The sequence below is a fragment of the Molossus molossus genome, unplaced genomic scaffold, assembly GCF_014108415.1.
Source record: "Molossus molossus isolate mMolMol1 unplaced genomic scaffold, mMolMol1.p scaffold_m16_p_19, whole genome shotgun sequence".
In the NCBI taxonomy this organism is placed as follows: Eukaryota; Metazoa; Chordata; class Mammalia; order Chiroptera; family Molossidae; genus Molossus; species Molossus molossus.
In genome coordinates this window covers 40,319,351-40,337,516 of record NW_023425354.1, presented here as the reverse complement: position 1 = coordinate 40,337,516, position 18,166 = coordinate 40,319,351, and the positions used below count along the sequence as shown (strand labels likewise).

The 18,166-nt window shown below is 38.9% G+C and overlaps 1 protein-coding gene across 4 annotated transcripts in view; it reads left to right on the top strand.

Moving 5' to 3' along the window:
• SSH2 (slingshot protein phosphatase 2) overlaps nucleotides 1-18,166 on the top strand; it is a 298,822-nt gene that overhangs the window by 78,676 nt on the left and 201,980 nt on the right. Inside the window, exons 1-3 of one of the 4 annotated variants that reach the window (XM_036269088.1) lie at nucleotides 4,587-4,757; nucleotides 7,014-7,068; nucleotides 9,317-9,397. The exons of 1 other annotated variant lie outside the window; for it this stretch is intronic. Coding sequence is in view for 1 of the 3 variants with exons in the window: in XM_036269085.1 (XP_036124978.1) it covers nucleotides 4,731-4,757; nucleotides 9,317-9,397 (108 nt within the window). In the remaining 2 variants the exon portion in view is untranslated. Of the gene's footprint in view, nucleotides 1-4,586; nucleotides 4,758-5,793; nucleotides 5,884-7,013; nucleotides 7,069-9,316; nucleotides 9,398-18,166 lie in introns of those variants that run through there. 2 more of the 4 variants (XM_036269089.1, XM_036269085.1) reach the window with 2 other exon arrangements.

The window sequence follows — 18,166 nt, the reverse complement described above, 5'->3', positions numbered from 1 at the left end:
TTTTAGGAACCTCTTTATGTGCAAGTATATAGTCTAGTGTTGCTTGGTCCCTTAATTTTGTGCTTCCCATTCTGCTGGTATGAATATTGGATTCTAAAAAACAATTGTTTTCCTCAGTAAAACTTGAAGAAAAGAAGATTCGGTGGTAGGCAGAATAATGGTCCCCCAAAAGAGACCTTATCTTAGTCCCCAATGAATCTGTGAATATATTAATGTTACATTATGTAAGGGGGGGCTGAAGTTGTGGATGGAATTAAAGTTGCTAATCAGATGACTTTAAAATAGGGAGATTAGTGCGACCGGGGTGGTTGAACATCGACCAATGCACCAGCAGGTTGCTGGTTCGATTCCCAATCAGGGCACATGTCCAGGTTGTGGGTCTGATCCCCAGTGGGGGACAGGTAGGAGGCAGCCAACTGATGTTCTCTCTCATCGATGTTTCTATCTCTCTCTCCCTCTCCCTCTTTCTCTCTCTCTAATGTCAATAAAGAAAAAAAAATTTTTTTAAATAAAATCAAATAGGGAGGTTATCTGAATAGGGGCAGTGTAATCACAAGGCCTTTTAAAAGTGGAAGAGGGAGACAGAGAGGAGATTGGATTAATATGATATAAGAAAGACTCAACCTACTTTTGCTGACTTTAAAAATGGAGGAAGGAACACAGATAGCCTCTAGATGCTGGAAAAGGCAAGGACATGATTCTTCCTGTATTCGTTTGTTAGGGTTGCCATAACAAGTACCATAGATTAGTGTCTTAACCCACAGAAATTTATTTTCTCACAATTCAGGAGGCTAGAAGGTAGGGGTCAAGGTGTTCACATGGTTGATTTTTTTCTGAGACCTCTCTCCTTGGCTTGTAGATGTCTGTCTTCTCCTTCTGTCTTTACATTGTCTTTCCTCTACATGTGTGTACTGATCTCCTCCTCTTATAAGGACACCAATCATATTGGATTAGGGTCCACCCTAATAACCTCATTTTAACTTAATTACCTCTTCAAAGACCATATCTCCAGATACGGCCACATTATGAGGTGCTAGGAATTAGGACTTAAACATAAAATTTTGGCTGGAGGGACATAATTTGGCCCATAATACTCCCCTGAAGCTTCCAGAACAAACATGGGTCTGCCACTACCTTGATTTTAGGACTCCTGACTTCTAGAACTAGAATAAATTTGTGTTGTTTAAGCCATTAAGTTTGTGGTAATGTTACAGCAAATTAGAAAATGAATACGAGTAATCTGAGTTTATTCATAGGAGACTGATTAACTGAATTGTGGAACATCTATACAATAGAATATTAGTCCCGCCAGTGTGGCTCAGTGGTTGAACGTCAACCCATGCACCAAGAGGTCCCTGGTTTGATTCCTGGTCAGGGCACATGCCCAGGTTGTGGGCCCAATCCCCAGTGGGGGACATGCAGGAGGTGGCCAATCAGTGTTCTCTCTCATCCATGTCTCTCTCTCTCTCTCTCTCTCTCTCTCTCTCTCTCTCTCTCTCTCTCTCTCTCTCGACATGCAGGAGGTGGCCAATCAGTGTTCTCTCTCATCCATGTCTCTCTCTCTCTCTCTCTCTCTCTCTCTCTCTCTCCCTCCCCCTTCCTCTTTCTCTAAAATCAATAAAGAAAAAAAGAATATTATGCAGTAATTAAAAATAGTGAAATAAATGTCCATTGACAGGTGAATGAATGAACAAAATGTAATATATACATACAATGGAATACTATTGGGTCTTAAAAGGGAAGGAAGAATTTACATATACTGCAACATGGATGAACCATGAGGACATTATGCAAAGTGATAAAAACTAGTCACAAAAAGACAAATACTATATGATTCCATTTATGTAGTATATAATGAGGTATCTAGAGTAATCAAGCTCAGAAACACAAATTCAATAATGGTTTACTTGGGACTGTGAAAGGGGAAAAAGAAGAGTTTTTTAATAGGTTTTAGAGTTTTAGTTTTGCAAAATGAAAAAATTCTGGAGATCGGTTGAACAACAATGTGAATATACTTAATACTAATGAACACTATACTTGAAAATGGTTAAGATGGTAAGTTTTATGTTATGTTATTTTGCAACAATTAAAAACAAATTTAAATAGTGAAACAAAGATACTGTTAAAAAGGCAATGCCAGAAAAATAGGTGTAGTGTGAAGCACTTCTATTATATATTTTAGAGAAAGGATATATATAGATGTAATGCTTTATATACACAGAGTATCTCGGAAAAGATATTCAAGAAATTAGCATAGTGATTACCTCTGGGAATTGGGTTGTAGAGAACTAGGAAGTGGGGGACGGGGATGGGAAGAAAAATTAAATACTTTTTGACACCTTCTGAATCTTATTTACCATATACATATATTACATATTAAAATAATGGTTTTTACCAAGCTTATAGACACAGAGACAGATTAATGGTTGCCAGGGGTCAAGGGTGGGCAAAATGGGTGAAGGAAGTAAAAAGGTACAAACTTCAAGTTATAAAAAATGTTAAGTCGGGGATATAACGATTTTAAAAATAAATAATGGTTTTTAAATGTGTCACTTGGAGTTAGGGACTGCAGAGAGCATTTTCTTAATAGGTAATCCTTAGGCTATGAAATTGCTTTGTCAATTCAGTTATACTTTACTTCTTGTCTTTGACTTTAAAGGGTTAAAAGATCTTAGTCCCAGAGTGGTGATCAGGCTTTAGAGTACACTTGTATTTTATTGTTGGATGTCTAACAATATATCTTCAAAATCTCTGGTTTCTTTAAGAACAACTACAATGTATTCACTTAGAACTCCCCAAAAAGGTTGTAGACAGAAAAGATAGAGGAAAAAGGAAAGACAAAAGAATTGCAATACTCAGTGTTTTCTGTTTCTTAAAATCATACAACCCCAAAACAAGAATAGAATAAAAGAGACTTAACAGTAGCAATAGGTTTTGACTCTTGCAGGATTATTTCTTAAGACTTCTGCTTGCTAATTGTTAGGTAACTGAACAAGTTAGATTTTAACACTCTTCAAAACATCCTTAGTACAAGTCCTTGTACCATATATTTCATGTAAAGATTGCACTGTTTTATTACTGTAATTGATTCTTAGAAGCTGTTCTTGAAACTTCTTGTTATATATGGATGTGTTTTTCTTACCAACAACCTTAGCCTATATTTTTTTCCAAACAATACTTGGCCAAAGGGGCATACTAGGTCACAGAGCCATATCCTTATATTTGTGGGTTTTGGATATCCATAAAAAGCAAAAATAAAACACTATTTTTGGAACCTGTTCAGTTATCTTTCCCTTTGGTTTGGAGTTTTACTGTAGCTAATTTAGCACTCAGAAAAGTGCTTAGTACATAGTAGGGGTACAATAAATGATAATGAATGACTCACTGTGGGCTCAGTACTTCAAGGTTATATAGGGAATACAAATTTGTCTCTATTTGGAAATGAAAATCTTAAAATTTTAATAAAGCAAAATTTACCTAGATGACAAAATTTATTTGAAAGAGAAGTTAGCCCTGGCCGGTTTGGCTCAGCGGTTAGAGTGTCAGCCTGTGGACCAAAGAGGTGCGGGTTCGATTCTGGTCAAGGGCGCATACCTTGGTTGTAGTTTGTTTTAATTTTTTTTTGGTACATGCCCCTAGCGGGAACCAAACCCAGCACTCTCTGGCCCGCAGGCCGGCGCTCCAACCGCTGAGCCAAACCGGCCAGGGCCCTTGGTTATAGTTTGGTCCCCAGCCCTGGGCCCTGGGCCCTGGTCAGGGTAGTGCAGGGGGCAGCCAATGTTTCTCTCTCTCTCTCTCTCTTTCTCTCCCTCCCTTTCACTCTATCTGAGGATAAATGAAGAAATGTCCTTCGGTGAGGATTTAAAAAAAGAAAGAAAGAGAATTTAACCCAAATGTGTAATTCTTTTACATATAGGAGGAGGTTATTATTACTATAGTAACATTTATTATCATTGTTGTTAGAAGCAGCAGTAGTAGTAGCAACATCAGTAGCTAAGTCATGCTAAGTGCTTTTCTTTCTTTTTTTATTGGCAGCTACAAAAAGTCACGAGAACTAAGTGCTTTAGTTATATTATCTTTCATACAGCCTTCCCAACGACCCTACTGGATAAATGCTAGTTTTGTGCATCTATTTTTATGGATGAGGAATTGAGCTCAGAGAGCTTAGGTAATGTGTTCAAAATCACATGACTGGTAGATGGTAGGACCAGAATATGAACTCAATTTAGTTTAGTTAAGATTTGGGCTTGGGCCCTAGCTAGTATGGTTTAGTGGTTAGAGCATCAATCTGCACACTGAAAGGTCACAGGTTCAATTCCTGGTCAAGGGCATATACCTGGGTTGCAGGTTCGATCCCCCACCACAGTCAGGGCTTGTTTGGGAAGCAACCAATCAGTGTGTTTCTCTCACTTCTACTTCTTTTCCCCTCTCTCCCTTCCACTCTCTCTAAACACAAAAAAATTTTTTTCACTGGAAAACATATCCTTGGGTGAGGATTAACAACAACAACAAAAAGACTTAGGCTTGGTACTTTCAAAGCAGGAATATGAGTTTAACTTAATTCTCTTTAAAATTCCTACTGCAGTGGCTGAAAGGACGTGAAAAAAGGAAGGGAGGGAAGGAGGAAGGGCAGGAAAGAAGAGAAAGAAAAGAGAATTGATATCTGTACTACAAACTAAGGATGATTGCCACCCTCATGCTACAACAAACACTGAAGGACTTTTCACAGTATGAAATTCAGGCAAGACCAGGTTGAGGTAAGGGTCCACTAACCTGAGAAGTACTGTATATAAAAGCCCACCTATTCCTAGCTTACTAAAAATGTTTGAAACCAAAAGTGACTGTTAATTTTATCTGTTGACCATAAAACAAAAGTCAACTAGATATTCCTTCACCAAAAAGGATTTCTTTGGGGGCTGGGGGGGGGGTGGGGGTGGGAAGAAAGGATTGCAATCCTGTAGGTGCAGACATGGCAAGCCATGCACACACACTCTGCAAGAAGCAGAAACCCCTTCTACAGAGGGAAAAAGGAAGTTAAGGCAAGGGGCTGTTACAACCATAGAGCTCTGTTGTAAACACAGAGTTCTTCCTGTAGGGCTTTTGTGAGGACATAGGGTATGACAGCTGCTCCCACAGGTCCTCCTGATTCCAGTCTAGGTTAAGATCTCTATCATAAATTTTGACACATCAACATTTTAGCATCTTAGATAATCTTACAGTTTTTCTTAATAATATGCTAAATTATATTAATAGAGTTCCTAAATATTAATTCTTGGACTAAGCCCTTTATAGTCATAAGCAAGACAGTTCATTCTGCAGAACCCAGGAACAACTCCAGGAATCGGAATTACCAAGTACCTCAGAAGGCAGAGGAAAGATCTTGAAATATCCTTGGTCTTCCATTAGGATTCTTAAAATTTAACTTAGAACTAAATGTTCGTTGTGAGTAAATACTTGTTCCATGAAGCAGTTATTTTGTGGTGTTGTTTTTTTTCCTTATCCTCAGCCAAGGACATTTTTGCATTTATCTTCAGATAGAACGGGAGGAAGAGAGCTAGGAAGAGAGAGAAAGAAAAATCGATGCAAGAGGACCACATCAACTGGTTGCCACCCACTCAAACCCAACCCGGGCCGGGACAAACCTCAACCAAGGTACATGCCCTTAGCGGAAACCAAACCTGGGACTCTCTGGTCCATGGGCTGACGCTCTAACCACTGAGTCAAACCGGCCAGGACTGAAGCAGTTATTTTTATTATTTTATGTTTATTTTTAAATTATTAAAATTTTTCTAGAGTCCTCTGAACATTAACATCAAGATCCAGTGAAGTTGGACCAGCTGTAACTCTTAAACAGCTTGGATCAGAAAGAACACAACTACTAGTGTAGGTAAAACTAATAAATGGTAGACGGTGGCCAGAAAAGCAGTTATTTTTAATGCATACTTAAATTTATATCTTGTATATTAATTAATTGAATTTCAATTAATAAGTACGCAGTAAAGTCTTAAAATAACTATAAGAATGCTAGTGTCGGCCCTGGCTGGTTTGGCTCAGTAGTTAGAGCGTTGGCCTGCGGTCCAGAGAGACCCGGGTTTGGTTCCCGCTAACCACGTACCTCGGTTGCAGTTTGTCCCTGGCCCTGGTTGGTCATGCGGGTGGCAGCCACTCGATGTGTCCCTTTCACGTCGATGTTTTCCTTTCTCTCTCTCTGTTCCTCTCTCTCCCTCCCACTCTACCTGAACAAAAAAATGGAAAAATGTCCTCAGGTGAGGATTAAAAATAAAAGAATGCAAGTGTCATTATAGGACCTCTTTGTTGAAAGATCGTTTTCAAAAAGCTAGTGTAAACATGAAATATTTATAAGAACAAAAACTTTAAACTAGTGTAATTTGGATTAATTACCATGTACTTGTCTCTTCAGTTTGTATACACTGTGGCAGTGACAAATCACTTTTGATCTGCTTAATATTATCTATATTATCTTTCTTCTTGTTGTTGTTCATCTGAACCGGAGGATATTTTTGTATTGATTTTTAAATAGAGTGGAAGGGAGGGAGGGGGAGAGAAAGAGAGACAGAAAAATATCAGTGTGAGAGAAACACCTCAGTTGGTTGCCGACCAGGGCTGGGAATCGAACCTGAAACCCAAGAATCAAACCTGAGACCCTTTGGTCCATGGGCCAGCACCCTAACCACTGAGCCAAACCGGCCAGAGGTCTATGTTATCATATTTTGTGATAGGAAAATTTGGGAGAATTGAAAGAAGCTTTGATTTCTACCTTATAATATCTTCAAATATATTTGATATTTATTAAGTCTTTAGCTTTTATAATGTGACTTGTAGAAGTCTTCAAGTATTTTCTAGCTGATTTTTATAAAAAGGACAAGTGGAACACAAATATTCTTACTTTCCCCCTCCAAAATGCAAGGGAATAAGGAATAAAGGGGCTATGCATTTGCAGGATTTAAAAGGTGATTTTAAATACTTGGTTGTTTCTGTTTCTTTTCTAAAAGAGGAAGAAGGAGGGATCATGGGAGATGAGACTTGGTTTAAGAAGAAAAAACAAAGGTAGGCATAGAATCACAGTCAGAAAAAAAGTAAAAAGGATATAAATTAGTAAAAGGCAGTTACCAGAAATACTTTTGAGTTTTACTTTCTTTCATTTTAGTTTATTTGCACTCTCAAGCTCTTTTTTAATCCTCACCCGAAGATATTTTTCCACTTATCTTCAGATTGAGTGGAGGGGGAGAGAGAGTGAGAGAGAGAAACATTGATGTAAGAGAGACACATCAATTGGTTTCCTCCTGCATGACCCCAACCAGGGCTGGGGATTGAACCTGCAACCAATGTACTTGCCTTTGAATGAGAATTGAACCCGAGACATTTTGGTCCACAGGCCGATGCTCTAACCGCTGAGCCAAACTGGCCAGAGCTGCACTGTTAAGCTGTTAATATCTCCAGGTATTCTGCATGTTGAAACACAGTCTCAGCTTTGAAAAATCAAAGTAGGAGTCAACTAGGATAGCCACAAAGGTGTTATACATTATTAAGTTTCAGCCACTGGTAGTGAGTTTTTGTTTTTTGTTTAACTGCTTTATTGAGATATAAATGATATACAAAAAAACTGCACATAGTTAATGTATTCAATTTGATGAATTTGGGCATACTCATACACCTGTGAAGCCATTGCTATAATCAAGGTAATAAACACATCTATCACTTCCAAAAGTTTCCTTGTACCCCTTTGGGTTTTTTTATTTGTTTTGTGGTAAGCACATTTAACATGAGATCTAGCTTAACATAAATTTTAAATGCACAATAGAGTGTTGTTAACAGTAGGGACTATGTTGTAAAGCAGATCTCTGGAATGTATTCGTCTTGTATAACTGAAAATTTATACACATTAAACAACAACTCCCTATTTTCTCATCACTCTCAGCCCCTGCAACCACTATTCTACTCTGCTACTATGAGTTTGATTATTTTGAATACCTCAAATAAATGGAATCATACACTGTTTGTCCTTCTGTGACTGGTTTTGTAATTTCACTTAGCATAATTTCCTCCTGGATCATCCATGTTATTTCATATGGCAGGACTACCTTCTTTCTTTTTTTTTTTTTTTAAGGCTGAATAATATTCTATTGTATGTGTATACCACATTTTCTTTATCCATTTGTCTGTCAATAAACATTTGGGTTGTTTCCATGTCTTGGCTCTTGTGAAAAATGCTGCACTGAATCTGGGAGTGCAGATGTCTCTTTGAGATCCTATTTCAGTGCTTTTGGATTCAAACCCAGAAGTGAGATTACTGGATCATGTGGTAGTGAGAAATTTTGATGACATAAGCATATACATCTTTATATAGGGATAGCTGGGTTTCTAGCCATTGTTACCTAAACAGCAAGCATTTGAATGGGACTTATTGGATCACAGTTGGAGCTTTTTCTTGTCTCTTTTTTGTGGCATTGTTAGTCATAAGGGAAAAATACTCGTGTTACCAGCTAATTGTTTCACTCCATTGTCCTGTTTTCCTTATCAGTCTTCCAGATAGATTTTGAAAAAGAGATTGGAGAGTGGAAGAAAGGTTTTAAGTTGTTTTTGTCAGGGAGACTTGAATAGGGCATGTCTTTGGCTCTTCTTATAAACACTTGTTAGCAGAGGGCTAATGAGGCCAGGCTAGTGGTTAGATCCCCCAATAGTGTACTATAATATATTTTAAAGCCTGTCTCTAAACCAGGGGTTTTCAACCTGTGGGTTGTGACCCCTTTGGGGGTCGAACGACCCTTTCACAGGGGTCGCCTAAGACCATTGGAAAACACATATTTCCGATGGTCTTAGGAACAGAGACACTGTTCCTCTGTCTCCAGGTGGGTCCACCCACATGCAGATACACCCACATACAACATGAGGAACTGTATTAAAGGCTTGTGGCATTAGGAAGGTTGAGAACCACTGCTCTAAACAGTCATATCAAATATGTACCTTTGAATATAAAGACAAATGAACACAATTCTACCCATTCTGGGAAGAGTTCTGAGTACATACTATGAAGAGTTAGTAGCACCATCTTTACAGAAAAAGAATATCCCATAGCCTAAATTGGAAACCACAGAAATGCTTCAGCTAATCCAACATACTCAATCAACTTTCCACTCACCTGTTGGCTTTTTCTTTCCAAAATAGTGATTGCTAATCAGAATTGCAATTCCTCACCTATGAACTAACACTGACTCAGTGATTTCTGCTGGCTTTTTCCGTTATGCTTGTTGGCCCATTCGTCTGGATCTCTGAAACGATCTTATTTGTATTACAGAGCTCTCATTTGGAAGACAGTGAATCAGCAGCATTACTTTGCTGTGAATGTGAAGAATCAGAAATCTTTAGTGATTCCAATGTACGTAGGTATATGATTTTATACAGTCTTTGGTGATTCAAGTGAAAGCTTTTGGGCTTTTAAATACGACTGGTATAGTGCCTATTATTTCATCTCTTTGGCCTCATTCAGCCAAATAGACTGGAAAAGTGACTTAGAATGAGTGTATATACAAATAGTGTGGTATATTTGTGTGCATAATAATATTCCCTCAAAGCATATCTACCAAAAACAAAAAAGAAAGAAAGAAAAATGTTGTACCCTGGAACCTTAAGTAAGTCTCCCTCAATAGAGAATATAATTGTTTTTGTGTTTGTTTGTTTTTTATGATCAATAGTATCCTTTTTTTGTGACATCTGCTTGGTAGTGGTGCTGCCACTGTACCTTTATTCCCACACACATACATTCTGATTGTTGACAATGTTAATCCAAATAGTATTATAATTACTGGGCTGGAGTGTCAGCTAGATCATCTTAAATGCAGAACTATCTAACTACATTTCATGAGATGTTAATAATTGTATTTATCTCAGCTGACCTCCAGCATAGTTGCTGAATTATTTCAAATTATCCATGAAATCAGGCTAAAGTTGGAGAATGACTTAAATGGACTTTTAAAAAAATTAAATCTCTCTTCCATAAGGATAACTGCCTTTGCTAGCCATAGCTAACCTAGGTTCTACAAACCTTGATGAGAAAATTTGGTTTCTCTCAACTTCAAGATGTTTATTGTGCATAGTAGGCACTCTATAAATTAATTATGTTGAAGTTTCACCAGTGGAAGCTCTCTCTTTAAGTAAGCTACATCTCTCAGTTATATCACCATAGGACTGCCTGCTCCTGTAACTGTCTTCTTTACCTTAATAGCCCAATGAAGGGGTGATCACTATTGTAGGACTTTGTTTGACTATTATATTGATTTACCTGGTTGCACTTCATTCAGCATTGATGAAGAGTCTGGAATGGCATGAAGTCATTATTGTGACTCACTAATAGTTGGAGCATTGCTCATTTCCCAAGTTCTTGAAAATGTTAACTGATGAATTCACATGAACACTCATATATTATCAACATTTGCAGATGACTGACTTAGGATAGAAAGGTTATATTCTTTGCCCAGTGTTGTGTGATAAGCAGGGGCAGCACTGATAATCAGATCTCAGCTGACAGTCATCAGTGAGCTCATTATCAGTAAGCAACATCATCATTGATAGACTGTGTACCAGCTCCTTGTACATTATCCTACAAGATTTATTTTGTCTAGTCTGTAGTGGAATCCTCTGGACTTGGATTGACCCTGTTTAGTCTGATTTTTTTTTCTTAAAGAGACCAGTGAATGGCAATCCACATGAAAAATATCTTTATGAAGTTGAATACATGTGGTGAAATATTACTAATTTTAATGGTCATTTAGAAACAATTATTTGGGTATATGTATTTATAAAATACCTGGATTGCTTTTGATTGCCAGATCTTTCATTCATTTAAGTCAGATTTGCTTTGTTTTTCCTCTTCAAGAGGCAAAAGTAGTTATGCATACTTGGCTGGCTTTTTAAAGGTATTAGATCCTCCTCCTGTTTTGTTTGCTCAGGAAGTATTTTCCCACACTTTTTTCTCTTTTCTTATCTCCCCATTTTCACCCTCACATCAAAGGAGATTCAAGAGCTTCTTCCCAATTTGAAGGCTTAAACTTGAAAAAAATATTATTTGTAGAGCAAACAAATTGAAATCCCTACTTTGAATTTTCTTCAAAGAAAGTGGTATGGGATCTTGATAGCTATTTGAAATAGACATTAACTGGCGTAAAGAAGAGTAGGCGATAACGGCAATTACTGAAGAACTTTCTCTTTAATCTTGGGATAACAGAAATATGAAATTTGGTTAGCTCTATTTATTAATTCACTTATGTATACATTCATTTATTCACCAAGCACTGATTGACTGTCGTGTACAAATCATCGGGCCCAGGACCATGGGGGTTAGGCATAAAATATAGAATCTACTCTAAGAACAAACTTTCAGCAATAAGAAAAATGTCTGAGGATCTAATGTAAAAAATGGTGACTATATTTGATAACACTGTGTTGTATAATTGCTAAAAGAGTGGATCTTAAATGTTCTCACCAGAAAGAAAAAAACGATAAATATGTGAAGTGATGGATATATTGATTAACCAGATGGGGGAAATCCTTTTGCAATGTATATCCCATCACCACAACGGTGCATTTTAAATATTTTACACTTTTTGCCCCACCAGTGTGGCTCAGTGGTTCAGCGTCAACCCATGCATCAAGAAGTTGCGTGTTCAATTCCCGGTCAGGGCACATGCCCAGGTCATGGGCCAGATCCCTAGTGGGGTACATGCAGGAGGCGGCCAGTTGATGTTCTCTCTCATCGATGTTTCTGTTTCTATCTTTCTCTCCCTTCCTCTCTCTAAAATCAATAAAGGAAAAAAAATTTAAATATTTTACCCTTTTGCTTTGGCCAGCGTTGTTCAGTGGTTAGAGTGTCAGCCCATGTGCTGGAGGGTTTCAGGTTTAATTCCCAGTCAAGAGCACATTACCTGGATTGCAGGTTCAGTCCCCAGCTTAGGGAGGGGGGAGTGTGTGCAGGAGGCAACCAATCAATGTGTCTCTCTCACATCAATGTTTCTCCCACTCCCCCTCCCTCACTCCCTTCATTCCACTCTCTCTAAAAATCAGTGGAAAAAATATCCTCAGGTGAGGATTAACAACAAATATATATATATATTCATGTGTATGTATACATATATATGTATATATATATACACATATGTATGTGTGTATATATATTTTACACTTTTATTTGTCAATTATATTTCACTAAAGCTGAAACTAAAAAAACTGAACTTCGGTCAAGGTGGCGGCATAGGTAAATGTGGCATCACGTCCTCCCACAACCACATCAAAGTTACAATTAAACTATAGAACAACCATCATTCAAAACCACCTGAAATCGAGCTGAATGGAAGTCCTACAACTATGGAATTAAAGAAACAGCCACATTGAGACTGGTAGGAGGGGCAGAGGCGGCGGGGTTGATCCCACACCCACATGTGGCGGATAAAAATCAGCAGGACACCTCGACTGGGAAGGTCCTCCCTGAGGACTGAGGGGTCCCCATCCCACATCAGGAGCCCCTCTCAGGGTTCCAGTGCCAGGAAGAGAAGTCCCCATAACTTCTGGCTTGAAAAACCAGCGGGAACTGAGGCTGAGGGAGGCTGAGGCAGCTGGAGCCTCAGGCAGCTCCTCTTAAAGGGCCCGCGCACGGACTTATCAGACTCACTCCCTCTAAGCTTGGAGGGGAGGCAGCTTGAGGGGCGCCAGAGACATACAAGGAAGAACTGAGCTGTTTGGTATTGGAGGGAGGGCTGGAGAGGGGGCTTTCTCCGGGACAAGTGTGCTGTCAGAGGCCTTTGTCCCTTTGGTGAGTCCTGCCCTGGGGCGGCAGATGGCCGCCATGTCTGGGACTCCAGCAACCTGGCTCACACTGTTTGCTCACCCTGGTGATTCCCTGAGGCCCTGCCCCACCCAACTTTCAGGCCCACCCAAGCTGTTGCCAGTTGCTTTACCATAGGATTGGCCTGTCTTGGATCCTGCTTCAGGTTTTCCTAAATTCCTTCAAATAAGCAGCATCTGGTCTCAGCTAGCCCCATACCTCTCGTTAAGTAATACACAGAAGCAAACACAGGGAGACAGCCAAAATGAGGAGACAAAGTAACAGGTCCCAAATGAAAGAACAGAATAAAACCCAGGAAAAGAACTAAGTGAAATGGAGATAAGCAACCTATCAGATGCTGAATTCAAAACACTGCTTATAAGGGTGCTCAATGAACTTAGTTGGAACCTCAGTGAACTTAGTGAGGGCCTCAAGAGCATAAAAAAGGAGCAGTCAGAAATGAAGGAGGCAGAGTCAGAAATGAAGGAGGCACTAACTGAAATAAAGAATAATTTACACAGACTCAACAGTAGAGTAGGTAAAGCCAAGAAGCAAAACATTGATTTGGAATATAAGGTAGCAAAAAACACCCAATCAGAACAGCAAAAAGAAAAAAGAATACAAAAAAATGAGGATCGTGTAAGGAGCCTCTGGGACAACTTCAAGCATACCAATATTCGCATCTTGGGGGTGCCAGAAGGAGAAGAGAGAGAACAAGAAATCGAAAACCTATTTGGAACAATAATGGCAGAAAACTTCACTAACTTGGTGAAGGAAACAGACATACAAGTCCAGGAAGCACAGAGAGTCCCAAACAAGATGAACCCCAAGAGGCCCACACCAAGACACATCATCATCAAAATGCAAAAGGTTCAAGACAAAGAGAAAATCTTAAAAAAGCAGCAAGAGAAAAGCAGTTAGTTCCCATAAGACTGTCAGCTGATTTCTCAAAAAAAAACTTTGCAGGCCAGAAGGGAGTAGCAAGAAATATTCAGAGTGATGAAAAGCAAGAACCTACAACTAAGATTACTCTATCCAGAAAGCCATTATTTATCATCTATGGCCATATAAAGAGTGTCCCAGACAAGACAAAGTTAAAGGAGTTCATCACCACCAAACCATTATTATATGAAATGATGCACGGTCTTCTTGAAGAAAAAGATAAACTATATGAACAAACAAAATGGCAATGAATACATATCTATCGACAATTGAATCTACAAACAAAATGAACAGGCAGAACAGACACATTCTCATAGATACAGAGAACATTTTGTTGGTTGCCAGATGGGAGGGGGGTTGGGGGAATGGGTGTAAAAGGTGAAGGGATTAAGAAGTACAAATTGAATATTTGACAAAGGTGGCAAGAGCATACAGTGGAGTAAAGACAGCCTCTTTAATAAATGGTGTTGGGAAAATTGGACAGCTACATGCAAAAAAATGAAACTAGACCATCAACTTACACCATACACAAAAATAAACTCGAAATGGATAAAAGACTTAAATGTGACCCGTGAATCCATAAAAATTCTAGAAGAAAATGTAGGCAACAAAATTTTGGACATCATATGCAGCAGAATTTTCACTGATACATCACCTAAGGCAACAGAAATAAAGGAGAAAATGAACACATGGGACTACATCAAACTAAAAAGCTTCTGCACAGCAAAAGACACAATCATCAAAATGGAAAGGGAACCCACCGTATGGGAGAACATCATTGCCAATGATGTATCAGATAAGGGGTTAATCTCCAATATATATAGAGTGCTCATACAACTCCACAAAAGGAAGACAAAGAACCCAATTAAAAAATGGGCAGAGGAGCTGAATAGACACCTCTCCAAACAGGACATACAAATGGCCAAAAGACATATGAAGAAATGCTCAACATCACTAATCATCAGAGAGATGCAAATTAAAACGACAATGAGAATGGCCGCCATCAACAAATCATCAAACAACAAGTGTTGGCGAGGGTGTGGAGTAAAGGAAACTCTAGTACACTCCTGGTGGGAATGCAGACTGGTGCAGCCGCTATGGAAAACAATATGGTGCTACCTCAAAAAATTAAAAATTGAACTTCCATTTGACCCAGTGATCCCACTGCTGGGAATATACCCTAAGAAGCCTGAAACACCAATCAGGAAGAATATATGTACCCCCATGTTCATAGCAGCACTATTTACAATAGCTAAGATCTGGAAACAGCCCAAGTGTCCACCAGTAGATGAATGGATAAAAAAGCTGTGGTACATATACACAATGGAGTACTATGCAGCGGTAAGAAAGAAAGATCTCTCATCCTTTGAGACGACATGGAGGGACCTGGAAAGTATTATCCTAAGTGAAAGAAGCCAAGCAGAAAAAGACAAATACCACATGATCTCACTTATATACGGAATAAAATGAACATAACAGTCTGAGGAATACAGTAGACCCAGACACATGGAAGTAGGGCACAGACTGACATTCCTCAGAAGAAGGGATTGGGGGGTGGGGTGGGAAGAGATAAACCACAGAACTTATATGCATGTATGCATGACCAATGGACATGGACAACTAAGCCGGGGACGGGGCGGAGGTGGGGTGGGGTGGGGGGTGCCAATGGGGTAAAAAGGTAAAATATCTGTAACAAAAAAATAAATAAAAATTCATAAAAAAAAATAAAAAAAAAGAAGTACAAATTGGTGGCTAGACTGACAAACCTCAAAGGGAAGAGGGTTGGGGGGGTGGAAGGAAATAAACCAAAGAACTTACATATATAACCAATGGACACAGACGACAGTGTGGGAAAAGATGGGAGGGGGGTGGGAGTAGGGGGAGGGGGTCATTGGGGGAAAAATGAGAAACATCTGTAATACATTCAACAATTAAGATAATAAATAAATAAATAAATAAATAAATAAATAAATAAATAAATAAATAAATAAGAAAAAATCTACCCTAGGAGAATATATAATCTATGCTTCATCATATTTGTTTTATGGATATGGAAAGCCATGAAATGCAGAGGAGAAAACCATTCATATGCAGTACATAGGGAGAAGAGAAGAAATTGTGAGTGGAAGGAAATGTGGCTGGAGGCAAAGAAGGGATGCCTCTCCCTGGAAGAGGGCTGGCTGCCTTAGATTTCCTGGGACTTTCCCAGAAGAGAGGAAAGGAGTGTATTTTGATCTCTGCTCCCACTTAGCCTCTAGGGAACCACATAAAGGAGATAAGAAGCTACTTGTTCCTTCTGCTGTGCACATGGTTGTTGGAGGCCCCAGAACAGGATGACAGTGTGACTGGAAAAGACCACAGTGGAGTAAGATACTAGCCTTAGCTTTAGGAATTTCACTTTGCCTCTAGATAAGAAAGAATCTAGGCAGTGACTTAGAGGAGCCACTGAGTCTCCTGAGTGTCCTCTTCATTCCCCATCCCTCCCTACCTACTGCTATCCTGCCTTAAAGGAGAGGAAAAAAAGCTCTGCATGAGCTGAAATTCCAATTGTGTTTGTGAGGGTTCAGCTAGAAAAAACTTGATTCATTACCCTTGTAAGATTGTTTCTTCCCCAGCCTGGAGGTCAGGAAAATGTTTGTTATATTAGTTTATTTCCTAAAAATACAAGTCATTTCTTTGTCTCCTTTCCATGCTCTTCTGACCCCACTCTCACACTCTTCAGGAAGAGGGACACACATATAGGTGATTATACATTTTTTTATGGTCTATTCATTTCTTTACTTGGATATTATATCCTTGTGGGGAATGCATTTTCCCTCTGTGCAATCAAAACGGCTTATGTGTTTAATTAGCCCCGTGAAAGGAAGAGGAGGTGTTAGCCTTTTGTTACTAAAAAAGAAAAAAAAAAGTCATCATCTAGAAGGCAGACAAAAAGAAAATCTGAAATGTAAGAATTACTTAGTTTAGAATACTTTATGAAGGTATAGTTTTGCATTCTCTCTAGGGCAGGACAAATACCTCAGAATACAACAGTATCCTTCTAGATGGCAGCTTCTGTAGAGGTTTTCACAGGAATTCATTTTGTGGAATGGGAGAATGGCTTTGGACAGAGGAAGTGTTTAACCTAATAGTAAATTCAAAATGAAGGATTTAAGAATTTAAAAAAGTTATTAGTATTAAGATAAGCTCTAATTCAAGGCCTGTTATGGATTGAAGATAGAAGGGACCTGAATCTTCAGGATTCTTTTGAAGCATCCTGTTTTTCTTGTATGTTTTAAGTTGTGGAATATGGTGTATGGGATGATAAAAATAATGAACAATTTGTTAGCTCAGGAAGTAAAACTACGCTTAAGAGGGGGGAACTGCTATCATCATTAAATCTACTTTAGTAAGTCTTGAGATTGTGAGCACAAACAAGATGCTTGTGGATAAACCTGAGATACAATGATAAACTAGTTGGCTAGAAGGTGGTGATGTAGGCCGACAGAATGTAGATGCAGTCATTTCTGATGATTTGTGTTTACCCTCTTCCTTTCAGCTCTCTGTACTGTGTATTTTTTATTTCTTTTTTAGACTCACTGCAGAGATACCATTGCACTAGCCAACACACACAAATATAAAAAGAACAAAAAAGAAAAATTTGTTAATAAGGAGATGTGGATTTTATTGAGTTTCAAATAGCCAGTTAGTCAAGAGCAAACAGTTGCCTCACCAGAGTTCAGGATTATTTGAATTGTTTCTGCATTATTTCTACTGCATAGTACTAAAGGGATGGCTGATGAGGGTACCTGGTCAGAAAAGGAGATATGAGTGTTGCTGGTGGCAAAAACAATATCACCATGAACAATATTTCTTTTTTTTTTTTTTTTTGCTGTAGATGGGGATTTGATCCCAATGATTACACTGGTAGAAATCTCCTGTGATGTGAAACTATTTTTTTTTGTTCCAGAGCAAGAAAGAATAGCTTGACTATTTTATCCTAGAATAATTAATGAGAAATAATTTTCAACTTTAAAAAAAATCTTACTGCTCAGCCGGTGTGGCTCAGTGGTTGAGTGTTGACCCATGCACCAGGAGGTCACTGGTTTGATGCCCAGTCAGGGCACATGCCCAGGTTCTGGGCTCAATCCCCAGTGGGGGGTATGCAGGAGGCAGCCAATGTTCTTTTTTTATTTTATCTTCACCTGAGGACATTTTCCCATATTTTGTTCAGATAGAGTGGGAGGAAGAGAGAGAGAGAAACATGGGCCAGGGACAAACTGCAACCGAGGTACGTGCCCTTAGCGGGAACTGAACCCGGGACTCTCTGGATCTCAGGCTGATGCTCTAACTGCTGAACCAAACTGGCCAGGGCGAGTCAATGTTCTCTTTCCTTGATGTTTCTCTCTC